This window comes from Carassius auratus, chromosome 36, assembly GCF_003368295.1.
Source record: "Carassius auratus strain Wakin chromosome 36, ASM336829v1, whole genome shotgun sequence".
NCBI classification, from domain to species: Eukaryota; Metazoa; Chordata; class Actinopteri; order Cypriniformes; family Cyprinidae; genus Carassius; species Carassius auratus.
Genome location: NC_039278.1, coordinates 8,737,112 through 8,763,689, shown reverse-complemented (window position 1 = coordinate 8,763,689; position 26,578 = coordinate 8,737,112). Strand labels below are relative to the sequence as shown.

The window sequence follows — 26,578 nt, the reverse complement described above, 5'->3', positions numbered from 1 at the left end:
CGAACGCATAAACCGTCAATTCATGAGAATTTACCGTTTCATTTGAGAAAACTGTTATATCATAAACACACACACTCAGAGATCTTCATGGCAGCCCATTAAAATAAATGTTTGGTTTAACATGAGAAATTGACAATATATTAAGCTACTGTTGTAGCCTACAGTAGATTTAGCTATGTCTCTATGTAGTAATAATAATACGTCTCTATTAATAATAATAATTATGCCTAGACGGTTGCTTGTTTTTTTACTTGTTTTGTTGTAAAGAGAATATCTGATTAATATATTATTTATTATATTCCTAGACTTATTTGTTGCAGTTTTTTATACAGTTATATTGTAAAACTAAAATACCTTTTTTAGTTTGCGGTGTTAGATTTTTGGCTGCATTTGAAGTTCTTTTTTGCTTAAGAAAATAAATAATACTGTCAAATTCATGTCAGATAATAAAAATACTGTAATGAATACAGTAGTTCACCATGTATTTGTTCATGTTTTATTAAGGGATCAGTCTGAAGCACACCATAAAATAATTCTAGCAATTTACACAGGGCTAGTAGTATATACAGCTTTATATACAAATACACACCCAGGTATCGGATCAGTACTCGGTATCGGCCGATACCCTGAGCCCAGGTTTCAGAATCAGTATCGGGAAGAGAAAAAGGGTATCGGAACATCTCTACTAATTAGCCTTTAACACTTTCATTGTACAAAAAGAGAGCAAAGAACCTTTACATTATCAAAGAACATTTCCAGCGAGGCACTCTCAAAAACTCCCATAATAATCTCTAAAGCTGTTTATACTGTTAAATTAATATCTTACATTAGTACATGTTCACTTCTGTTGTATCTGATTAAAGAATTAGCCAGAGAATTCAGTCTCATCTGAAAACCTCTGATTGGTCCTTGCATTCATAAACTCAACAGAATATTGTGTGATAGGTTATAATGTGCAGTGCTTTAATAATGCATGTGTCTCTGTACCAGCCAGCGAAGGAAGATTTGAATTTTGCAGCTGGTGATGCTTGTCTTTTATCATATGTAGTTTACAGGACAAACTGCTCATTTTACCCAACACTGTGTGGTGTGATATTATTCCAAATATGGGGGAGGGGGGCAAAGGGGGGCCAAGCTTGTTGACCACACCCTAGAACTGCCCCTGATTAGATGAAGGGCCCCTCTAGAGGTAAAGCCCAGGAGCCCCTTACAGTCTTAATGCGGCCCTGCAAACAAGTAAAAGTGCTGTTTCTTTTTCCCCAAATATCTGCACGAAATCAAATGTGATATTGCTTTTATGCAATGGTTCAATAAACAAGTTAATATCAGCACAATATTGTAATATAAAATATAGATATAAAACTGAAGACAACTTCCATGTCAGCATTTGTAATATCAACAATTAAATCCTCAGGGTGTTATATGATATAGTATGACGTCATTCTGTGACTAGCGTTTGTTACTAAACTGAATATGCTGCAAATTAGCATTACATTTCTCACACTTACAATCAGGGTGGATTAACTTTTTCAGGACATCAGTTTGTGCTCGTTCCTCCAACAAATCCAAACTTGTCTTTTGCATCATTCATGACTAAGACAATAAAGCGGGTTCTGTTGGCCCATAGCCATGAGAAGTGTGCTCAGAAATGACTATTTCACATGCTATTAGCCTGTCTCTGATTCCAATAACAACAGGACCCATGATTGCTCAAACCTACAGGAACATTTTACTTTTTAAAGTCTGACCTGTGAATTCATTTATAATACTTACATTTTGAATGATTTGCTCATTAACTATGTTCACAGAAGATAGAAACCCCCTCTCATAAGGAAGATAATATTTGGATCAGTAATGTTTTTTTCACGTTTTGCAGACTAGGCCATCCAGATAATACACTATACTGAGGATAAACAATGTCTCATTTATAAACTGGACATTCCTTCTAGACAAACATCTGACTGACTGAGAACAATGTACTGAGATATCTAAGAAACCACAATATTCCATTATGAATAATCCGCAATCTGAGTCAAGGCAACTATAGCAATCAGATTCAACTTTATTTTCATTGTGCAGAATACAAGTACAGAGACAATGAAACTGTTAGCATGCAGCCAGATGTGCAAATAGCAATATGCTGAGAAATGCTTCAGATTGCACAACAGGCTGGCTTGTTAACCAAGCTTAAAGTGGAGAGCAAGATTTAACCCTTATGCAAAAGTACACTCCAGAATTCTTAAAAAAATTACTTTAAAAGGAGTGAACTTACATATTAACCTACAGTTTTTGGACACTTAATTGCATGTTATAAGTGTCATGAAACAGAAAACACAAGATCCAATTGCTATTGAAAGGTAGTCTTTTATACGGCTCCAACTACATCAATAGTAGAAGTGCAGGTAACACGGCAGTGTAGAGTCACAGCTCAGGCAGAGAATAATAAGCAGTCCAAAATTTGCAGGGAACAGAACCAGACAACACATGAGCAACAACGATCGGACAGCTCAACTGAAACGCTGCAGACAAACTACACCTGTAACCATTCTGATCAGCTCATCAGGTGCGGGATAACTACAGTAGGCAACACTGACGACCACAAGGAGCAGATATTTCCCACAGTCACAGAAATGAGCACACAGAACCGTGATAGTACCCCCTCCCCTAAGAGCATCTTCTGTCGCTCCCTGAGGGAACTTACCTGACGAATGTAATGATCGATAAGAGTGATCTAATATGACTCTTGCAGGCACCCAACTCCTCTTCTCTGGACCATAACCTTCCCAGTCCACCAAGTACTGGAATTTGTGTCCCCTCTGCCTTGAGTCCAGAAATACAATTCACTGAATAAACAGGTTCCCCATCTACGAGTCACGGCGAAAAGGAAGGCAATATTCAAAGTGCCCCCTGGGGATATTAAAAGCAGTCGTCCATTCATCCCCCTCCATCATGCCAGCGGTTCTCAATTATAGCCCTTGCGACCCCTGCTCTACACATTTTGTATGTTTCTCTTATCGCTTCAGACGTTAGTTCTATTGAAGGGCCCTGCGAAGTGGACATCACAGGATATTCCGCCATGATTCCAGTTCGAAGTGAACGTATATGTTCCATATTAAGTGCATTGAAGTGTGCGAGACGTGAATTTAAATTGTATTTATTTACCGAGGTATATGATGTCACGCTTGTCCATGTGTGGAGATGTTGCGCAGTGCAAATCCATGAATGAATGTTCCAAAGTGAAGTAAATGAGCATATTATCTGAATCAGGTGTGTTAACATAGAGAGACATGTAAAATTTGCAGAGCAGTGGGTAGCGAGGACTGGAATTGAGAACCACTGCCTTATGCAAACCAAATGATAAGCATTGTGGAGGTCAAATTTCGTGAAAACTTATGGTCCCTGCAGACGATCAGAGGCAGAAGACAATAGAAAAAGATATACATTATTCGCCAACCCTAACCCTAACCCTAACCAACCCTACGGTAGAGAAGCTGAGACGTATTGAACACTATCTTCAGGTCGATATACACACTGGGCATGTCTGACAGGTCCATATGCTCATTCTGAAACACAGAACAGGACACAAGAAGAACAGGCAGACAACAATCAAGCAGCATGACAACTCACTCCAAGAGAAGATAAAATAGTTACTCCAATTTAAATGAGGGTCATGAAGCATAAGCCAGGGATGCCCAAGGACTACTGGAATAAGAGGTGTCAGTTAAAAGAAAATGAATGATCTCAGTGTGATTACCAGAAGTGATTATTCTTACTGGACATGTGTGTGATGGAAGAAGGAGATACACCACTGAGAACATGGACAGCAATAGGATGGGAGAGAGCATCCACAGGGAGTTTAAGTCTGAAAGCAAGATCAGAGTCTAAAAAGTTACCCTCAGCATCAGAGTCAATCAAAGCCTGACAGTCATAAGTGGCTGAGGACCAATACAACTTGACTGGAAGGTGGGTAGCAGCAAGAGAGGATTTAGCCAATAAAAACCCACCCGCCAGTAACCCTATACTTTTACTGACAGGTTCTGGCTTTTACAGGACACTGTGCTGCAATGTGACCAGCATCTCCGCAATACATCTCGCCACCTACGCTTCTCCGCCCGGAGATAGATGGGTTCCGGTTGAGAGAAGGAAACGTCTCAATCAGAGGTGACAGAAAGGTGGTTCAATAGATTGGCCACTGGAGCTAAATCATATTTAATCTTTTGCGGCTTATCATGATTTGATTCAAGTGTAATGACCTACATTAGATCAATTAATTAATTCAAAGTTTGACATATTCCGTGACTGTGGCGTTCCGCGTAAAACTGTGAATTTTGTTTTTATGACTGGATGAAGACTACACTGTGTATTTTTCCAGCTTATCATGAGTCCACTTGCCTGATGTGAACATATAATATCTTACATACCACCACTGGTGAAAGGGCAAGTGTAATGCAAATATATTTGAAAGGTCTGGGCGAGGATATCTTCACGTTCTCTCAAGACCCGTTAGATCTCGCGAGACACATGCACGAGATCTCATAACACCCTTACTACTTTAAGGTATGGACGAGCTTTTGTGATAAAATAAAATATACTTCAATGTCATTCAGACTGAAACTATATTTGCAATTGCATATTTGCTGTTTAAAATATTTTAGAATAATACATTTAAAATGTATTAACTTAAAATTTAATTTAATTCTTAATTCTTTTCTATGAATTCTGTAATGATGACAGTGCCCATTAATCATACTGGGATTTCAGTTACACCACAGATAGACATTTCTCAATCTTAACTGTTTTTCTCATTTATTTACTGTACCAATAACAAAGTTAATTAATGCATCTATTAAAGATGGAAGTTTACAAAGGACTGGAAGTCAGCCATTGTTGTTCCAGTTTATAAATCTGGAGACCCGACTGAGGTGAGTAACTATAGGCCTATTAGCATTTTACCGGTTATTTCCACAGTTGCAGAGAAATGCTGAACAGTTGTTAACTCATCTTAATAGTAGCCCTTACACACTGAGCCCAATGCAACTTGGATTTTGAGCCAACCACTCTTCTGAGAAAGCAAATTGCTTTCTTTTAGAAAATATAAAGTTAAAAATGGACAAAGGAGGTGTTGATGGGCCCATATTCTTGGATTTAAAGAGGGCATTCGATACTGTCAATCATCATTTGTAAATAAGCTCTTTATTTGACATTATTATGAAGTGCACTTTTTAAAAGTGTTCTTAAGAAACATAGACATGATGGTTTTCTCTCTTTAAGGGCAAGTAAGTCGCCTTTTATTTCACTAATACTATACTTTTTCAAGTACATTTTTAACAAATATATTATTATTATTATTAAATATATTATATTATTTTAACATTCAACACATTTAAGCAAAAAAAGAATTAAGTAAAAGAACATTATAATTTATAAATGCGTTTATAAATGTAAGAATAATTTTAATACAATTTTTTTTTTAATTAATTTATTATATTTTATTTATTTATATTGTCTCTTCATGTTAGAGGATGCACCCTTCATCAAAGATGTGCAGTGTGCTACCAAATACCTTGTCTTAAGGTCTTATTTTAAATATGAGGTATCCTATCATTTAGAAAGGCAGTTAAACAGCGTCTAGATCTTCGTCCATTTCCACACATAAGCACAGCACACTGAAACAGCCAACACTTTTTTTAAGAGTGCATTTAAATGGTAAACCTTTCAACGTTGTGAAATATATTACTGGTGGCAGGTAGCATTTGATGTCAAAGTACGTCAGTGATCTTCACATGTCATTGATTGCACTTTTTGGTGCCAAAGCATGTGTGAACAGATCTGGAATGAGGGGCCAACTAGAGGATTGCAAAATCCATATCTGCCTGCAAACTGTCAATCACTTTTAAGAAACCATGAACGCTGCAAGCACAAACTAGTAGCATATAGTAAGTGCACAAATGTTGTGAAATTGAGGTCAAGTGCATTCAGAAAGACAGGAAAAGAAACCATTTGTTCCAAGGACAGTAAATCTCTGCCATGCTTTGCACGTCTAAGAAGGATTTGAAAGAATGTTTACTCAAGGGTGCTGTTGCTGATTATTTGAGATGGCCTGTTATGTGAGAGATGTTGATATTAAGAGAGTCTAAACCTTTGATGCTTAGCAATACCAGAAAGAGAATTACAAAAAACATACAGTAAATCTAAGGACAGTTAATCTAGTCCCACACTTGTTTACACTGGGTATTCAAATTGAGCAATTCAGAGGCTCCAGTTAAGTAAAATAAACTCCTAAAATAAAATAAATTGGTTATTTGGATTACTGGAGAGTCTTTGTGTAATTCATCACTATTCATTTGGTTTGCTTTCACAGTTTTCCAGAACATGATGCATCATGATGCATAGAATTACTTAATACAGTATACTCTTTGATTAGATGTAACTTAACGAGCGGGTTTTTTTTTTTTTTTTTGACAGGTTCTGAAGCACACACTGATATACTTCACACTTTCATACATTATAGAGGTGTACACAGGCAATGTATACTATTTTATTAAAACTTGGTAATTAAAAAAATCCATGTCACATTTCACAACAAAATAAATGAAATTAAGAAACAAATGTATTGCATTATTATTATTATTATTATTATTACATTTTGCATTATAGACTTTGCATTAGTCTATAATGTTATGACATTTCCCCCCCTAAATTTTCTCATATTCTCATTACCATATACATTGGGAGATTTATTTATTTTTTTAATGTCGGACTATTTTTAATTTTAATTCCTATATTGGTACACTGATGCATAAATACTTCTTTATATATCATTTTCAAACAGTATTTATATCTTTATTATTACATCACAGTAATGAGAATTTGAGAGGAAAGTTTACTGACTGTCATGAAAATATTATACAAAAATATAATACAATGTGTTTTTCAAGTAGCGTCTGTAATTCGTGTGACAACGTAATATGAAATGTTATGTACCATATTAGCAAAGCACAATACATTTGTCATGTATATGAGCTCAAACAAAAAGATAATATCAACATGCAATGCTTAACTGTAAATTGATAATCAAACATCATGTTGCAAATGATTGCAGTGGAGTACAGTAACAATTTCAGATCTATTTGTCATGTTATTGAGTAATATAAGGTTTAGTAACATGACGTGTATCTCTAAACATGATTTAGAAGGTCAAAAGGCATGTGTGTGTAACTACAAAACACTATAACGCCTGTAAAAACAGCATCTTGGCAGATCTCCTCCATTCCTGATATGAATGTGCCATGGCTTGAAAATAAAGATGATTGATTCTATAGAATGGAATAATGGCTGATACCACAAGCTTTTTATAAAGCACCATGCTCATTAGGATTAACCGCTGATTAGCGTTTAATGCTTTGCGTCATACGTTCAGTGTAAACCCTGGCTGAGACCAGGAAATGATTGCCAAGTTATTCCACTATTTAAATAGAAACAGATTGCTGTCGAATCCATCAAATTAAACATCAAATCTGTCAGGCTTTTATAAATGCATGTGCACTTTGTTACATAAGGCCAGAACAGCCAGTAACCAGCGTATTGCAAATATTTACTACATATGACGTTCAATCCAAAGCTGTGGCTCAGACAATATCAAACAAACAATATTCTCAAACTAATCAGTGATACAAAAATGTATCAAATGTTTTCCTAACCATTAAGTATTGGCCACATCTCCGTTTTCCACTTGGCAACAGTAAATGACCACTGATGGACTGACTGCAAAAATAAAATCATTAGAAGTTTTACAAATGTAAGCATTTGCGCAAGTGGTCTCAGGCCTTGGATCCCATTGGACCCTGGAGATTTTGTAAAACAGAACACAAAAACTGCCCGGTACAACTGATTCGTTCTGATTAATAGTAGTATATTTCCGTTATAATGAGCTATTCATTAAAAGAACCGGCTCATAAGAGCCACTCATTTCGGGAATCATGCTTCACTTGTTACGCTGTATGTTTTTGATTCATAATTTGCATTTGTTGCATTTCATGTTCATGAATCACTAAAAAGAACCTGTTCATTCATTTTGAGAATCAGGCTGCACTTGTTGTGTTATATGCTTTTGATTCACTAAAAAGAACCAGCTCGAAAGAGTCATTAGTTTCGGCTACACGTGTTGCTCTGTACATTTTTGATTCATTAAAAATAATTGGCGGCTGATTTCGTTTCAGAAATTGGGCTATCCTTTTTGTGCTGTTTTTTTTAACAACAGATTCAGCAGCAGATAAGCACCAAAAAACTTCTAAACTAATATATTTCCAAAATGTTAAAGAGAGTAAAATACTAATCTTGGGATTCATTCTGGGATGCTAGGTTTCGCACAAAAACCAGCACAACTTCATGCATGTAAATTGATTACATCCTGAAACATGGCTTTATGCACGTATCGTCCAACACTTGTTTTCATAGGATGTTACACACTGCCGAAGGATTGTGCTTAGCCATTACATTGCTGGTCCAGTATTTCTTGGTACCAAAATCCTCGGGGTACAGAGCGGAGTATCCTACCGCTTCCACGGATCTCCTCTTCTGGATGCGGTGCAGCAGGATACGATAAGTCCCTGTTATTGGGCAGCGGCAGTCAGTGCAGGATTTATTCTGCAGATGTGTGCCACTGATGCCCAGCTCACTCAGGGCCGACTTCACTTCCTGTTCCTCCACGCACAGGCTCTTCACTGGGTCAGCTAGGTAATTGGGCGTCGCATTGAAAGCAGGATAGGGTTTGGGGTATTCGATGCCCTTCAGCCAGGAGCATAGCATCAGCTGAGACACGGTGGTCCGGTCCACAGGTAAGGGTCTCAGCATGCCCTTGATGGCCAGCTGACAGGACTCAGGGACGTAGGGCGGGATGCTGTACGCCCCCTGTAGGATGCAGCGCTTCAGTCGCCCTAAGTTGTTGCCGTAGAAAGGCATGGTGGCAGTCACCATAAAGTAGAGGAGGACACCCAGCGCCCAGATGTCCACATAATGGCCCACGTAGCTTTTGTCTCTGAACAGCTCCGGGGCCGCATACGGCGGGGAGCCGCAAAACGTGTTCAGGGTCGCGGTCGGCTCACTGACCACACTGAAACCGAAGTCACCCACTTTGATGCAGTAGCAAGTGGTGTAAAAAATATTTTCTGCTTTCAGGTCACGATGGATGATGTTGTTTTCATGCTGAAAAATAAACAGTGAAATAGACAGAACTGTTAGACAAGAAAAAAAAAAAGTTAGAAAGTTTTCCACTTTAAACAGACCACTGACAAAAATCCATCTCAATTAATAACAATAATTATCATACAGGGTTTGATCTATCAGTAATCATTTTGTGCATCAATTACAGAACTTAATTGATTATTATTATTAATAAATGATTTTCTTGTAAATGTTCTAAACTAAAATAGAATTCTTGACCTACACTACCTTTTAGAGGTTTGAGGTCTGTGATATTATTTTAATGTTTTAGAAAGAAGTGTCTCCTGCTCACCAAGGCTACATTTATTTGATGCAGCAAAAACAGTAATATTCTGAAATATTATTACAAGTTAGATTAAATGTTTTCTATGTAAATACATATTGAAATATAATTTATTTCTGTCATCAAAGATTAATTTTTATAATTACTTACATGATCCTTCAGAAATCATTCTAATATACTGATTTGGTGTTCAAGAAACATTTCTGATTTTTATCCGCGTTGAAAACAGTATTTTTGTAAAAGCTATGATGTATAAACATTTTATTCACGATTCTTTGATGAATAGAAATCTTTTGTAACATTATAGATGTCTTTACATTAGACATTAGATGTCATTAAAAAAAAATCTCTATCAACATATCTAAACCCTAAATGGTTGAACAGTATTGCAATTTCAGTTAAAGAAAAGTAAAACAAAAAATAAAACTACATATCCAGTCTACCTCTGACCAGTAATATTGAAAAACATAACTACAAATTTCATCAAAATTGTCTAATTGAATTGAACAACTGGCCAAAATTCTAATCTCATAATCTATGTTTATAGGATTTTCCAACCCATTACAACTCACAAGTCTAATTGCTTACACCTCTTCTCAATAAATCACACAGTTTGAGGTAGAATTCATGTCTTTAGCATGTGCCGGATGAGTAATGCAGCTGAATACTTCTTAGCGCTTGTCTTCACAAGCAGCATTAATCAGAGGAGCTGTTGTCAGGTCATGCGAGGACAAGGCCTTGCTGCTCTCACCATGTATTTGATGGCTGAGATGATCTGGGCAAAGATGAGCCTGCTCTCCAGGTCTGACAGGCGGCCTCTGCTGGTGAGGCGAGAGAACAGGTCTCCTCCGCTGCCGTACTCCATAGCGAGGTACAGATGCTTACTGGTCTCCAGCACCTCATACAGACGCACAATGTTCGGATGGGACAGATTTTCCATGCAGATGATCTCTGAGGCAAACAGATTCTGCGACTTCTTGCCGAGCCGTGCCTTCCTGAGAATCTTTACTGCAACACGTTCTGCGAGACGGAGAGACGAGTGTTAAATCACAGTCAACTGTATTCTGGAAAATACATGTCATACAAACAATGAGGGGATGCTACTGAAATATTCAAGTGACCTTATTATCTTAATAAAGTTCTTTAAAAAAAAAAAAAAGTGTGGTAAAATGCGTTAGAGACGCCTTCCTGCTGTGTTGTTTGTCTTGAGAGGGCCTTTCAACCAACCCAGTAAAAATATTAGAGCCATTCCAGGGGGTGGATTGAGATTACATGAGAGGATCAAGCCATGGTCAGACCCTGTTCAACTGTGATTGACAGATCACATTATTGTGAAGTACATCCGAGTGTAATGGACGCTTTAAAAAATGGACTAAATGTATAGCAGGGACTGATCTATGCAGTCGGCTGTTGACTCGAGTTTGAGTTTTGGGTGTTACATTCAATCGAGGCAGATGAATGTGAGCTTAGGACAGGTTTAAGTCGACTGATTGATTGGAGAAGTCCTGCATACATCTCCAGAGAAGAGGGACTGTCCAAACAGCTGTGATCCACACCACTCCAGTCAATCAATTAACATCTTTCGAAAAGCTGAATATTTGTAAGAGACAAGTTCATCATTAAGATTGTTTTTATCTTCAAACCGTTGCTCCCAGCTAAAATGCAAGTCCTGTATCCATAACATTGTTTTCTCCATTCAAAGAATTGTCCCATCTGAATCAGGAGAGCAATGCACAGACCAAGCAAGTGAAAACTGTTTTAAACAAATATATCAGTGGAGTTTGATGTAAGTTTTCCCTGGAGGAAGTCTTATGGATCATAGACTGGTATTTTGATTGGGTTTTGTTTCTTACAAACAAGCAGTTTTTCTCTTCACATAGAGATCATTGATGGACTGAAGTCATGTGTATTATTAGAATTATTGTGATGTTTTATCAGCTGTTTGGAGTAGTATTTTTTTAAAGGAATGTAATGTATACTCACTCAGCTGTTGCAAAGACAAATCACCAACTTGTAAGATAGTTAAATGTTCTCATTAAATTGGATTGGAATTTTCAGTTCTTTTTAATGATTTAGCAGACACTTTTATCCAAAGCGACTTACAATTTTAAAGATTTTTTGATCTTAAAAAAAAAAAAAACACTAATAATTTAAAAAACTAGCAAATCTCAAAATATATATCTATTTTATTTTTTATTTTTTTGTACATTAATACGGTAGTAATGCCTAAATGCACTTGTAGCATAGAAATTCTTCATTATTTATATATATATTATTAATAAGATGTTCCATATATAGTACTTTATTGAATCATTCATTATATTAATTATTGGGTAATTGGTATCAGACAGAATCTTAGGAAAGATAGTACTAGCACGTTTTCAAATTAAACATTTTGAAGACAAAATCTTTTGGACAATTTCCACAGTTCTCTTCAGGTGTGAACTAGCCTCATACTAGAAACTAGCCTCATACATCCATTAAAAATGACTTTGACAATTGTTGGTTAAATGTAATTGCAAACGGCAGAAATTTGGTTAGTTCATTCGAGAATGAAAATTAAGCCATAAATGACTCTTCCTGAAGGTGCAACACTGACCTCTACGTCATCAGCCCAGAACTGCTTTTGTTTTACAACAGTGAGCACAAACTAGATTAAAGTGATTATTAGGTTTTGAATATGGATATTTTTCTCACAAAAACACATCGATTCACTACAGTAAGCCTTTGTTCACCCCTCAGAGTCACGTGAGACACTTTTTTTAATAGATGCACTTTCTATTAAACTTCTCATGGATCAATGGAGTGCGACACCCACTGAGTAGCATCAAACAGCTTGAAAGATCAAAGACAATTTTTAAAATAACTCTGACTGGATTCGTATGAAAGAAGTCATATACACCTAGGATGACTTCAAGGTGAGTAATTTATGGGCCAATTCTTGGGTGAACTAACCCTTTAAAGCGAGCCTGAGAACACGTATAACTTGTGGTTTTATTTGATTTACAGTATTTCAGATACTCTGTGCCACTTTATGTAGAGTCATCCAAAGCCTTCTTAAGTGACTGGTCTCACCTTTAGTCAAAGCGTGAACACCCAGTTTGACCTGAGAGAAATTTCCAGTCCCTATTTCTCCTCTGAGTTCATAGAAAGCAATCCTGCGGCCCAGCATCATTTCACTGATGACCTGCTCATTGTGGGACATGTCATAGAGGACCCTCTCGAAGGGCGTCTGCTTCGCTCTTTGTTCAGGAGTAAGCGCTGGTACCTTGCATGCTCTTGCTTCTTTCTGGGCAGGTTGGGCCGCCGGTTCATTCTTTCCTTTTTTCCCATGTCGCTTCGCCCAGACATTTAGTGTTTTGATACCTTGGATGGGACATAAAAATTTAAAGGCAAATTACCCAAATAAATAGAAACTGTACATAAAAACTAATGAATGGATCCCCTGTGATAAGAGTGGTGAAGAGTGGTGTTTTAAGGCACATTTGAGTTCATTTTTACCTTTTAACCTTTTGTACGTCTCATAATAGTTGAACTAAATTGAGTATATATTTGTAAAGAATATACTACTGGAGCTAATAAGAGGTTTTGAATAATAATAAATTAAACTTTTGCACAGGCCTTGATTCTCCAGACTATTAAAAGCAGATTTCCTGCTTCAGTGGCATGATCCCTGTTCACCCCATCCTTGAAAGATGAAGCTCGTGTAAACCTTGAAGACTGACACGACCATTGCTTTTAGATTTATAGACATTTACCAAACAAAAGTCAGGACATAATTGAATTTTATTAGGTTGGTGTATTTGCATTATATACAGTTTCAAGTTCAGTCCATAAAACCAACATTTTGGAATTTTGTTAAGTAACAACAAGCACAGCTGACTTTTTTTTTTTTTTTCATTAATTTCAATTTCAATTGTTTTACATTTTTTATTAAAGACCTAACCAATAATGTAAATCTTGCATAAACCAGCATATTGAAATAACACTATTTTGGAATATTGCATTGTTGCATCTACTGTATCTAGATGTTCTTGTGTAATCCTAATCCATGCCTGCATGTCCTTTCTATTTTAGTTCAAATGTCCAGTATGTCTGCACTGGAGGCAAGATCAGGCTTGTAAGTCTGAATAGTAAAGTCTTTAAGAAGGGTGGATTAGGAGCCACATTAAGACCATGCATCACAGGTTGCAGACTCGACACACTTCTAAAAATATCAGGATATCCACTAAACTATTTTCAGTATCAGTAACACCAAGGCTGCAGGAAGAAAACAAATAGATGGGAATAAAACTTGATTTAATCACACTATTTTTCCATTAATGACTTTTGCTGCCTTTAATAATAAATAAAAAAAAGTTCCTTATTTTCAACCAACATCTTTTGTACTGTGAAACTGTTCATCATCTTAAAAAACAACCGTGTTTAGGAGCAAACCAAAAAAATCAATGAAAAAATTATCTTATGCATATCCATTGTAATTAATATGCAGTTAATAGTGAATCACATTCATTTGTTTTGTAAGATAAGGATCGTTATCATCACCTATTCTCGGTTTATATATTTTTCATAATCTATGCAACATGACACATAACCACTGCTCAAAAAACAGGTCTTAAAATGTATAGCCCTAAGAGATGATTAAAAAAAAAACACACACACACATTTAAAAATCCTTTTCTGCTTGATTATAAACTCTCCCTATACTCTATTCCATAAAAAATAATTAACTTTACCTGGTAGCTGTGGATCCTTCATGCTGGTGTCTGTCTGAATGAACGTAGAGTACAACACAACAACCTGTCGCTCTACAGTCTTCAATCCTCCAGCAATCACCAGCACTTAATCCAATTAAATGGACGTAATAATAGATTAGATTAGATAAGATTCAGCTTTATTGTCACTGTGCAGTGTACAGGTCCAATGAAATGCAGTTAGCATCTAAACAGAAGTGCTAATAGCCAATGTATTTAAATAAGAGTAAATACGTACAGTGGGTAGAAAATAATCACCACCTTTAACATATAACATAATAATATTTTGTGTGAAGATCGAAACAGTTTTTGTTTTATCACGCTGTATTTACTCTGTAATTTATAACATCCAGTCTAAAGATATAAAGCCAAAATGTCAAATAATAAACTGAATCACTGAGTTGGGAAAAAGGATCACCTACTTGTGTCAGTATTTTGTTGAACCACCTTTTACTTTAATTACAGACTTTAGTCTGTTAGGACATGTCTCTGTCTCTACTACCTTTGCATATCTATACTTTGCAATTCATCTTTTACTCTTTCAACCACTCTGTGGTCAGTTTTGCTGTGTAGTTTTTGGTCATTGTCATGCTGGAAAGTAAACCTTTTTCCATTGACAGCTAACTATCTGTCAGAGGGCAGCAGGTTTTCAAGAATTTGACAATATTTTGCCCTATCCATTTTTCCTTCTATCTTGAAAGTGTTCAAGTCCCTTCTTCAGAGAAACACACCCATAAGGATATTACCACCTCCATGCTTTACAGTAGGAACACTGTTATTTGGATGGTGAGTTGTATTGGATTTCCACCAGACATATTGTTTGGTGTTGAAGCCAAATAATTCAGTTTTAGTTCCATCGGTCTCTGAATCTTCAAGGTATGTTTTTGCAAAGCTCAGTCATGACTGCATCTGGCCTTTCTTGAGGAATGGTCTTTTTCTTGCAAACCTCCAATACAAGCAACAAACTTGATTATGGAGTTAGAGCCATGTACAGGTATGCAGTCATGGCTGAAAAGGGAGAAAGAGAACTGGGCTTAGAACACACCCCTGTGGTACGCCAATGTTCAAGGTGACGATGAAGGAGTTGTAATTGTTAAGCTTTGTACAGTGATTCTGTGTTTCCATGATTGAAGTGAGCATGATAGATGTTCAGTTCACCTGGGAGTGTGGCATTTTTGGTTGGGGGTGTCTATTTGATTGTTTGTAGTCTGTGAGGGCCTGTCCACATATGCCGAGGATCATTGTTGTTGAATTTATCCTCAATCCGCTGTTGTAATTAAGTTTAGCAGCTTTAATTCCCCTCTTCAGATTGGCCCTGGATAAACTGTAGGCTTCTTGGTTGCCAGGTTTAAAAGCTGTGTCACGTGCTTTAAGCAGGAGTCCGACTACCATGTTCATCCAAGGTTTCTGGCTCGGTAATTTTTTAATTATTTTATGGGTGGATACTTTATCGACACACCTGTTAATGTGGTATAGAATGGTGCTGGTGTAGATACTAATATCTGTGTGTGAGACCAGTGTGGCCTGACAAATTAATTTAAATAATTAGCTAGTTTAGCATTAGCATCCGGGGTTACATAAACTGATCAGCAGGAACAGTGAGATTTAGTAATAACAGCATCAGTGCACCAGGCTCTGTTTACTGATGCAAATGCTCCCACCTTTGCTTTTCCCACAGCGGTTCTATCAGCTCTGTAGATGTAGCGTGCTTCTAGCTCAATCACACTGTTTGGGACTGTGCTACTGAGACATATTTTTGTGAAAAATGTAATGTTACACATCCCAATGGAGCTCTGCAAATGCCGCATGCAAAAAGCCGACTAGTGCAAAAAAACTAATACAAAGCTTACAACACGTAAACATCTAGTTATTCATTATACTAAAATTAAAACGTAACTTTTACAACTAGGCCTAATTTTTTAACTACATGATTAAACTGCGTTTTGATGAAAAAATAATCTTCATAAAAAGCAAATTGGTTCATGTTTCATTGCAGTCAAATGTGTGCTTAATGTTTGGCCAAAACAATGGATTTATATTTCTGTAATTACATTATTTATCTTTTTTTCAATTTCATGAAATGATTTGAATGAATGAAGGATTTGTATAGCACTTCATTGTGTATAGCTACACACCCAAAGCACTTTACAATCATAAGCGGGGTCTAGTGGCAGTTTACCTCATTTACTTCAGAAAAGTATATTTTTTTTCCTGAGAAATAATGGTGGATATGTTTAACCCTTACGACCCCTAATCGTAATTGAAAGATGTTAACCCCGGCTGGCCTGTTTAGCCATTCTGAATGGCATAACTGAACAAACGTAAACTGGCCCCCTACAAGCTGGGGCCAATGGGTTGCCAGCCCAATAAGCCCAATGATAAATTCGGATGGTCCATGCTGAATAGCTATATTCATCAAAAGCCAATTATTCAAAGAATACTACTGTAGTCTTTAATTGTACCATGGTACTATATGATGGCAAAATAATGAAAATGAATTGTGAGGTATACTAAGGCATGAAATAAAGTGGTTTTAAATGTAAAATAGGTGTTAAACAGTTCAGTTTCTCTGAATTGAGGAAACTACGCATAATCTGTGATCAATTAAAAATAATCGTTCCTGGAAGTGCGTTTAATTTTATAATGCGATGTTTAATTGACTTTAAATGAACTATACTGAACAGAATGAGTTGACCCGCTAAAATGACGTGCACTGTGACGTCTGTTCCGCCTTCCGCCTCGAGGTTGTGTTTACAGTCAGATTTGGCGGGAGAGGATTAGACGATCCGCTTTCGGTTTAGATTACGTTCGGTAAGAGCCGCGTGTGTCAATGGCGGCGACAGCGCCTGCAGCTCCCGCGGAGCCGGAGTTGGACCGCAGCGGAGCTGAGGACGAGCCCCGAGGCACCGAGCCCGAGGAGGACGGGGGAAACGGGCAAGCTGGGCCCACTGCGGGCGCGCAGCAGCAGCACCGCCTCGCCAAGTTACCGCTGTCCCGCATCAAAGCTCTGATGAAAGCCGATCCGGACGTGAGTCTGGCCAGTCAAGAGTCCGTGTTCATCATAGCTAAAGCCACGGTGAGATACACACACATTCACGCGCTGGATTCATCTCTCTTCCGTCACTTCCTCTGTCTCCCGAGTTTAAGTTCTGCCTGCTCTTTATGTGTAATACCATTTTACTTCTGTTTATATCTCTCTGTCTACAGGGCTCAAATTATTAGGATTTTATTTTCCCTGCGTTAATGTTCACTGGCCCCACCACAAACAAATGATCAATGATTATTTTAAATGCATTTTTTATATATATTTTCTATTGGAAAAATTGGGATATCTTCATCTACAGTTTTGTTTTTATTTTTTCTGTGAACATAATAATGTGATCGCTTTTTCTGAAATACAACATTTTCTGTATGAAGACTTATATTTACAAAAAAATAATAATAATAATGATTCCTGATTGGTAGGTTATTGGTTTGCCATTTTTGCAATTTCAATGAAACCATTTGTTTGCCAGCTAGATAACATGATTTTGATGACAAACCAACAGATTTTGCAACAACAGCATAGAATGGATCACAGAAAAACCAAACTGTTATGTTTTCAAGGCATAAAAATGCATGTGCAAAATCAATGAATGTAAGATTTTTTTTTATCTCTCTCTCCTTTATCTCTCTCTCCTTTTAGATAGGTCTATTCATGGTTTTGTTTGTCTGGTTGCATTTGTGGTTATAAAATGTTTATAACAAATATCAGCAACTGATAAACATGTCTGAGAGAGGAGGAGAGATGTATTAAAACCATTTTAATACTAGTTTGTCTGGGTTTGTAGCATGCATGGATACAGCGCTTGTCTGTCTGGATATTCTGAACCGCAGTTCAAACTAGGGTAGATCTCTTGATGATATGTTAACCTTGATGGGGGCCATTGCTTGAATTCACAGGGCCAAGGACAAAAATGTATGGATGGCCCGTCCTTGACACTCTGGTGGGTAAAGACGGTTGTGTCTCAGTTTATTAAATGGTACTAATTATTTGTCTGCCTGCAGGAGCTTTTTGTTGAAATGATCGCCAAGGACGCTCTTGTTTATGCACAACAGGGAAAAAGAAAAACTCTGCAGCGCAAAGACTTGGGTAAGTTATAAGTTAAATTCTAAAATGGATTAAATATAAGTTTAACAAAAAAACAAGTGGTATTGGTGCTGTAATGATTGGTGCTTTTTCTCTTTTGGCAGACAATGCTATTGAAGCAATAGATGAATTTGCATTTTTGGAAGGTAAGGGAGTCGTAATTTAATTTTATTTCCTGCTGGCAATGGTCTAAAGGAGTGGGAAAGAGTTTTATGGATCATTTTGATTGCCTATATTTCTTTGTTCCCTTCAAACCTCATTTTCCAAGAATGGCAAACCTAAAACCAAACAATATTCTGCCATGGTAGCAGATTATGTGTGACTACGAAGACCTTTGATTCTTGGAATTCAGAAACAGTTGGTAATAACATGGCTGTTTCAATAAAGATATTCTGATCTGTTGTCTAAAGTTCGGCTAGCTTGGCTATCTTGTTTTTTCTCAAAGTCATCATTAACCTGCATACATGAATCGGCTTACAGAGTTGGTCTGAGTACAGTTGATGATTCACAGTATGAATGCAGTTGGTCTTAAATCGCTCAAAGATCTTGTCCTTAATTATTAGTTACAATGATAAAGAGATGCAACAGTGTTACTTTGGCTGCTGATGCTAACTCAATACAGTTTAGACACAAAAGTTTGAGACATGCAACCTATGAAGGGGAATTGAATCAAACTTTGGTGGAATGAAGCACATGTGTAAGCAAGTTCATGTCTTTAAATTCAACTATTTGCTTTCTGTATCACTCTTGTGTAGGTACCCTGGACTGACTGAAAAGCTGCATAATTAGGAATATAAAGACTGTCAACAAGTTCTGATTCCGATTTGAGAAATCAAAAGAGAGGAGAAATCGCTGAGACATATTTTTTCATTGTGATGTTGGTAATGTTTTAGCAGTTTGACAAAACTGTATGGTTGTCAAAGTTGTAAAGTGCAAATTGTATTTTTCAGTATTCTAAGATTCTTATAACGATGTTTAGTGTTTAAATAAAGTGAAGCTCTTTTTCCTAAACAGTGTTGTGTGTTCATTGTGTGAGAGAGACAATTTTTATTTTTTTTGGATTGACAGAGTTTTGGTTATCAGCAGAAAGTCTGGTCTGCAGATTATTCTGACCAAAAAAAAAAAAACAAAAAAACATATATATTAAATACCATAAAATGCATATATGCTTTGTCTAAAATGTATGCCCATCCAAAATAAGTTCATATCCATTACGAAGACGGAAAATAAACCTGAACATACATGATGACACTAACCTGGCAAACTGTGATCAGTTCTTTTTTGAAAGAGCTTATAGTTATACAGCCTTTTACTGCAAAAACTATTCATTTAAAGAACTAATTTAATGTCATTTTAGCATCCTTTTGAAACCTAAAAAGACAAATGGGACACCTTTGTTGTAGACTTGTGGACAAATAAGTGAGAATAAAAGTGCACAGCCGCTATATCCAGGATGCACAAAAACAATAGTTTCTAAACAATTTTGTTTTTGAGTTATGTAGTGACTTCTGGTGGTTGTGTAGAAATAAATCTGACAGAAGCGTGTAATTTTTGTGTGTGTTTTGCAGGTTTGTGTTTAATATGAATCAGACAGTCAGTGAAAGGACTATGAACAGTGTGCCGTCTGAGGCTATTTCATAATCAGACTGTCAGTGTGCTTCAATATCCAGGATGAGAAAGCCATCACTGTTTACCTGTAAATAACTAGGACTTTATCTTCAGGCAAGGAGCTTAAAGACAAGATTTTACATGCCAGCTTAAACAAAGATTTTTATGAATCACCAGTTCAGGAGGAACTGAGCAGAATGTGAATGATCATCACAACATAGCATGTGTCTTTCCTGAGATTTATCTAAAGCTAGTCTCCAGGGGAGAACAGTATGCCTTGAATGGATAGACCTGGTGGCCTCGCAGTGTGAGGGATGCTGTCGATCCAGCAGAAATAAAAACGTTGGCAAAAAATTGGAAACCAATATTTTACATTAGTTAAGTCGGCTTTCTGTCTTGATCCAGGACATAAAGCAAGTATGCGAGTCATCACATGAGCAATTTTAAACCACGTTGAAGAACTCTATAATGCATGCTGAGAATTCTTTGCATAGTTGTTTTCTTTTTCTTTTCTTTTTTTTTTTTTTGTGGATGTGCTTTTGTAATATGCTTCAATGAAAAGTTAACAGAAAAACACTGTAATGCAAGGGAATGAACTCATCAGCTGCAAAATTCAATACCACTGTTCTATGGAGAGCTCAAACTATTCATTAGTGTTCATCAATATTGCTATTGCTCACACTTAAGATTAGAAATAAAGTTTTAAATGTTCACATTACATGTTCTTCATTGTTTGCACTACATTAACACTACAAGTCATGGCTTTTGAGAAAACGGGGTTAATTTGTGTTTAATTGGTAATCAATAAAAGCAGACTAGAATGCACTCCTTTGACAATAATTATTCACAATGAAACAAGCTATGTGACGAGTTTAGCATAGTTTTATTTAGAAGATTTGGATTTAAATAATCAGATCCTTGAGATTTTAGAATTGAATTATTATTGCATGGATTAATATGTTTCCAGCAATTCTTTAAACCCTAACTGATGCAGTGCTTAGCTTTTCATTTCTTGAAGGGGTCTTATGATGTTGCTAAAAAGAACGTTATTTTGTGTATTTGGTGTATTGAAATTTGTTTATGTGGTTTAAGGTTAAAAAAACATTATTATCCACATAATGTACATTATTGTTTCTGCTCTGTGAAACCGCCTTCTGAAACGTGTTGATTTTACAAAACTCATCATTCTGAAAAGCAAGGTGTTCTCTGATTGGCCAGCTATCCAGTGTGTTGTGATTGGCTGAATACTTCAAGCATGTGAAATAATCATCCATAAAATGTGCTGCACACATATGAATATTTGGGTTAAAATGTTCTGGAACAGTGTTGTAAATACAATTTATCCACTGATTTCTAGTTGTGTCCTCTTTTGGAAGACCGAAAATGGCGGTGGCGGTGGCAGCAACAATAAAGTTACACTTTATATCTTTGCATGAACATTTAGGCGGTGTTATGCTAATCTTCCCACATTGTGATGTACACCTGTGGGAGCATGTTTAACTGAGGTGTTTTTAGGAGGGTGTGGACGAATATTAACTTTTATAAAGAATATCTATTTGGGTTTGAGACTTTAGTCTTTGCAATTTCAGGGAAATTATCTATTCACAAACAGATTGTAACACTCCAAAGAGAAATTAAAACTTGAAATTGCATCATATGACCCCTTTAAACAACCATGCTGAAATAGGTACCCATGTCCATATTCTAGGATGACAATACAGAGATTCATCAGGCTCAAACTGTGGCCATCAAAGAGTACTGACCTTAACCCCATTTAAAGTCTAGGGATGTGCTGGAGTCGACTTTATACTGCTAAAGTTTATATACTAAAAAATGTTGTTCGGTGTGATACCTTATTTTCCAGCGAGATATGGGGACAAGATGAGGTATTGGCATCAAGTGAGGTCATATGAACATGGTATGTTTTTGCAGCTGAATTCTTGCATGCCTCACACACCCACCTTGGACACGCAGATGGCATATTTTCGATCTAATGATCTCAGGTATGCCAAAACCATAAAGTTTCTCTCCATGATTCGAGAACTTGACATAAGGACGGCCTCTAAATGTCTGCACATTAGTATCCCTATTGATTCCTGATGTTTTTGTTCGTTTGAATGTTTTCTCACGGCCCCTCCCTGAAAAACAGACCTCAGGACTGTATTTTATCCTGCTCCAACATTTTTGACTGCAATAAATCATAAGTTTGCCAAAAGTTGGCCATTTTAATGCAAGGTGATTACTTCCCTTCAGCATTCTTTAATCTTCTTTCATCTAAAGTTGGAAGAATTCTGTATGGATTTATTGTTGAGAGCTTTGCATCTGTAAATTCTCAAGCAAACAGGGAATGATGGGCTCAAAATTGCAGCGATTATGCCACACATCACACCAGAGCTTTCACAGCTCAGTGTGTTAATTGAAGAGAGTTGTGCATTTCTCAACAGTGAGGGGAGATGCTACGACTGTGAAAACAGCACTCGAGGGGGGGAGCGAGGGAGGTTGTGGGTGTGTTAGCGTATGAGAGAAAAAATAGGGGAAGGGAGGGAGAGAGGAGAGAAATAAAAACAGCACAAGAGGACAGCAGACAGCACGGAGGAAAAAAAATCCCTCTGAGGTTCCACCATGTTCCTGCAGACTGTCTCCATCCTCTTCCTCTCGGCCGTCCTCTTCGGCTGCCTGGAAGGTAAGGTGAAACTCTCCCTAGCATCAGATTGTGATGTTGGAACGGGGCGGTTGGGACCAGATCTCGGTGGGAGGGAAAGAGGCATAATGCTATGATAGCCAGACCGGTTCAAGAGCTTCGGATGCTGGAGTTTCACACATGTCTGAAGATATGAGGTGTGTTAAAGCATAATGGGAGGCAGAGGAAGCTCCAAAAATGAGTCCAAAATTGATTGACACATGATTTCTTCTGCAAACTGTTGAGCATGCCAGTTGAAATGCACAGTTTATGGTACTTAATCATTGGGTTCCAGGTGCGATTCTGTGTTGAATTCTGCTGCCGTTGCTTGATTTCTGTTTATGCCAGGGAAGGGTGTGCAAATGCAGCGAGATGTTCAGTGCTGCATGCAGTACTCTCACGGCAAAGTCCGGACCAAAGACGTCCTGAGGTATGAGAGGCAGACGGAGGGGCCGGATTGCAGCATAAGAGCCATCATGCAAGTATTCCAGGCATCCTGGTGCAATCACAGACATCGAAAATATGCCCTATTTAAGCTCACAGGCATTGCCGTCTAAGCAGGTCAGATTTTTATTACTGAGGGGGGTAATTGTCAGGCAAGCAGAGCAAAAGAATGCACTCAGGCTGGGTGGACAATGCCCAAACTGTTTCTTCACAGAGGCCAATTTGGCCTGCACTGACTTGAAGCGTAGCAGATTAAGAGATTTAGGATTTGCCTTATGTAAAGAGAGAGGTTTTGGAGGGAGCTCTTGAGATCTTGGCACTCACATTCTCGCTTGTTTGAATCATGACAGATTGTACACCAAAAAGGCGGTGAAGTGCGCTGATCCAAGTGACAGGAAGGTGAAGAGGTTACTACGGAAACTGAACCAGAGGATGGGACCCAAAGCCCGCAGGACCATGTGGCTACATATGAATCTACCCGCCATGTCAGAGGTAAAATCTCTGTGGATTTAAGGAATTAATGGCACCATCAGTGTCCAAGTAAAACTTTCACTCTGTGGTCCAGAAACTGAGTGTCATTTTGTCTTTATTGACAGGTCGCTGTTGTTAACTCCCAAAAGATGAACAAGGTAAACAAGATCTGCGGGATGCCATTTAAGCACAACAGTTGTGGAAGTAAAAATCCCATTGTATTTTTTCATTGATAAATTGATATCTAGAGATTATGTATGAACCTGACATAAGATCAGAGGTATACTGACACAATCAATGTGATTGAAACGTAGTTTGAATCAACATTTGTTCTTAACTGGTAAATTCCCAGTGGAGAACTACACTAATACAATCCTGAAGAGACAGCCGCCAATCAGAGAAGTTACCGTCACCATGGAAAGAGAAATATCAGCCATAATCCCATGAGGATTCGTAAATAAGAATGCATGGATATACAAGTAATTATGGCCAATATATTGCCTATATTTGTTATGGCCAACATGAAATTTTTGACTACTCGACCCAATATATATCTCCAATATCATCCAATACACTGAATAATTTCCAATAAAAGCCAGTATGGTGCCAATAAATAGTATCCCTAGTTGTTCAATCAAGATGTTTTTTTAATAAACCTCAAATATATGATGTTTCATATTAATAATTAACAACTTATGGTCAATAGTTTTAGAACCATAGTTTCAGATTAAGTTACACAATTGTAAAGCTTCATGTAATGAATAGTTCACTCAGACTGCTTCTTTCTTTCTTTCTTTCTTTCTTTTTGTCTTTAATTTTTTTCTTTGCTTTGAACCGAAATTGATCATGTGTGATTAATCTAGGTACTAGTCTGTTTGGTTTAATGTTAGTCTTTATACTTTGTAAAGTCTGTGAATACTTAAGTAATCACAGTTGTCTTCTTTCCTTTTAGACCAAGTGAAAGTTGAGGGAGGACAGGTGATTCATCAAACTCCAGCCTTCTTGTGTGTCAACTGTTTTCTTATGTAGGAAAATATATGTAGTCTCATATTATTCCCTACCAATCACTATGTTATCCATATATATTGTGATATTTAGATGTCTTCTCAAATGACTGTTAATCTATATGCCAAAGTATTCTTCTCTGAGACTTCTTAAAGGTTGTTTATAATCTCTGCAGCTATGTATAGTCTCTATAACTTATATAAGCTCTTCTATAGGGTCCAGTAAGCTGGTATGACTGTTCTCAACCAATTTATAGTGCAATTACAGATGATCTTGTGTATGTTAAAACACAACTAATTTTTATATATAATAATAAATGGTTAAAAAAAAGTATGATTTTGTTTTTATTGTAAAAGACATAACATTTCCCCCCATCCTAGTCAATGAGAGGTTAAAGGACTTTTCACACTGTGCTTAAATACAGAGTTATGGTAGTTCTATACCACATTTTAGGTACGTTTAACACCTGTAATTTAGAACTGGGTTTAGCACTGCTTTTTACTCTGTGTTATGAAAGCCTGCTCTGGAGCAGGTTTAGCCACAATGTTATTATGTTATTATGGCTAGATGCTTAGCAACGGACAACCAATCGTGTAGCTTATATTCATGTCTTTGGACCATAGGTACAGTAAAGGTAGATTCCACATTCGAAAGCTACAGACACGTTGATGCATCCACCATCTTGGAATGCTCTATATGTCGTCACTCAGAATAAAAATCAATGCATTTCAAGATGCAATAACATTGCGTAGCATCTGGTTATAAAAATGGCTAGATTTTAATTCTTGAAGAAACTGGATAAACTTTCACAGGTAAGAATTTGAATTAAAGTACTTGTTAACTAACGGCTTTGTCTAGTGTTGTATTGTGTTGGTTTAGCAAAAGCATCTTCTGTAGCCTACTGAAGATATAGATATTAATATATGCGTATAACTACACTTGCAGTGCAGATGCATTGCTCTAGAGTATTAAACATTCCAGTATGGCGGACGGCTTACGTATCGAAACAGCCACTAGGACATCTAGCTATGCTTTTGTCAGTCACAGAAGCGCGTGTTGAATAAACAATTGTGTTTGAGGGGAAAATTACAAAAAATGATGGAAAACACATGACCTAGAGTGAAGGAGAGACTGTTTAATTCTTACCTTTATAGTCCACCGAAAAGTCCACTCATGAAAAAAACTTGATAAATTTAATATAAGGATGCACAACCCTGTCGAAAAAAAACAGCATATGGTGGTTTGGTAAGTTTTGAAGTTGGGATGCTAGTTTTAACTGGTTTAAGATGGTCCTTTGCTGGTCATGTGCTGGTCCTAAACTGGTCCGACCAATTTAAGACTAGCACATGACCAGTATAAACCAGCACAAACCAGCATTCCAGCTTCAAAACAGACCTAACCAGCATATGCTGTTTTTTTTTTTTTTTTTCAACAGGGAAATATGCAAATAAAAATGTTAACCCGGGGTTTAGGAGCATGCTGTGTCAATCATCAGTTTATAAATACACAGGATTAATTGTTATACTTGGCTAAAATAGCAGTGTGAAACATGAAACAAGAAAACCCAGAGTTCGCTTTTGCTGAGATTTAGAAAGAGCCAGGGGTAACTACTTCAAGTTTGAAAGTCCATTTTTTGAGTACATTATCAGCTTTTATGAGCCTAAATTACTTGTTTGGTAGCATTAAATAGATAATTAAATAGATATTAGCAATGGGTAAGTTGTGGCCTAGTGGTTAGAGAGTTTGACTCCTAAGGTTGTGGGTTTGAGTCTCGGGCTGGCAATACCATGACTGAGGTGCCTTTGAGCAAGGCATCAAACCCCCAACTGCTCCCCGGGTGCCAAGCATTAATGGATTCCCACTGCTGTGTGTGTGTGTGTGTGTTCACTGCTCTGTGTGTGTGCATTTTGGATGGGTTAAATGGAGAGCATGAATTCTGAGTATGGGTCACCATACTTGGCTGCATGTCATGTCACTTTTCT

The 26,578-nt window shown here is 37.2% G+C and overlaps 3 protein-coding genes across 3 annotated transcripts; 2 read left to right on the top strand and 1 right to left on the bottom strand.

The window, feature by feature from the left end:
* Positions 1-6,697: 6,697 nt before the first annotated feature.
* On the bottom strand, positions 6,698-16,825 carry LOC113055143 (serine/threonine-protein kinase NIM1-like). Its single transcript, XM_026221159.1, has 4 exons — positions 14,242-16,825; positions 12,581-12,871; positions 10,257-10,525; positions 6,698-9,204 (listed from the first exon to the last, which is right to left on the bottom strand). The coding sequence occupies exons 1-4, from the start codon at positions 14,261-14,263 to the stop codon at positions 8,452-8,454; spliced, it is 1,335 nt and encodes a 444-aa protein (XP_026076944.1). The 5' UTR covers positions 14,264-16,825; the 3' UTR covers positions 6,698-8,451.
* Positions 16,826-16,964: 139 nt separating this feature from the next.
* LOC113055144 (DNA polymerase epsilon subunit 4) lies at positions 16,965-19,399 on the top strand. The gene is made up of 4 exons (XM_026221160.1): positions 16,965-17,335; positions 18,307-18,391; positions 18,493-18,534; positions 19,144-19,399. The coding sequence occupies exons 1-4, from the start codon at positions 17,090-17,092 to the stop codon at positions 19,155-19,157; spliced, it is 387 nt and encodes a 128-aa protein (XP_026076945.1). The 5' UTR covers positions 16,965-17,089; the 3' UTR covers positions 19,158-19,399.
* Positions 19,400-21,307: 1,908 nt separating this feature from the next.
* LOC113055142 (C-C motif chemokine 17-like) lies at positions 21,308-24,906 on the top strand. Its single transcript, XM_026221158.1, has 5 exons — positions 21,308-22,679; positions 23,025-23,154; positions 23,471-23,612; positions 23,717-23,749; positions 24,544-24,906. The coding sequence occupies exons 1-5, from the start codon at positions 22,619-22,621 to the stop codon at positions 24,550-24,552; spliced, it is 375 nt and encodes a 124-aa protein (XP_026076943.1). The 5' UTR covers positions 21,308-22,618; the 3' UTR covers positions 24,553-24,906.
* Positions 24,907-26,578: the final 1,672 nt, after the last annotated feature.

Bases quoted from the DNA above. Each gene is read 5' to 3' on its own strand.
- LOC113055143 (XM_026221159.1), bottom strand. From the start codon at position 14,263: ATGAAGGATCCACAGCTACCAG. The intron at 12,872-14,241 runs GTAAAGTTAATT...GTCCCATCCAAG, and splicing joins GAAGGATCCACAGCTACCAG to GTATCAAAACACTAAATGTC. The intron at 9,205-10,256 runs GTGAGAGCAGCA...TTTATTTTTCAG, and splicing joins TCTCAGCCATCAAATACATG to CATGAAAACAACATCATCCA.
- LOC113055144 (XM_026221160.1), top strand. From the start codon at position 17,090: ATGGCGGCGACAGCGCCTGCAGCTCCCGCGGAGCCGGAGTTGGACCGC. The intron at 17,336-18,306 runs GTGAGATACACA...GTCTGCCTGCAG, and splicing joins TCATCATAGCTAAAGCCACG to GAGCTTTTTGTTGAAATGAT. The intron at 18,392-18,492 runs GTAAGTTATAAG...CTCTTTTGGCAG, and splicing joins TCTGCAGCGCAAAGACTTGG to ACAATGCTATTGAAGCAATA.
- LOC113055142 (XM_026221158.1), top strand. From the start codon at position 22,619: ATGTTCCTGCAGACTGTCTCCATCCTCTTCCTCTCGGCCGTCCTCTTC. The intron at 22,680-23,024 runs GTAAGGTGAAAC...TGTTTATGCCAG, and splicing joins CCTCTTCGGCTGCCTGGAAG to GGAAGGGTGTGCAAATGCAG. The intron at 23,613-23,716 runs GTAAAATCTCTG...CTTTATTGACAG, and splicing joins ATCTACCCGCCATGTCAGAG to GTCGCTGTTGTTAACTCCCA.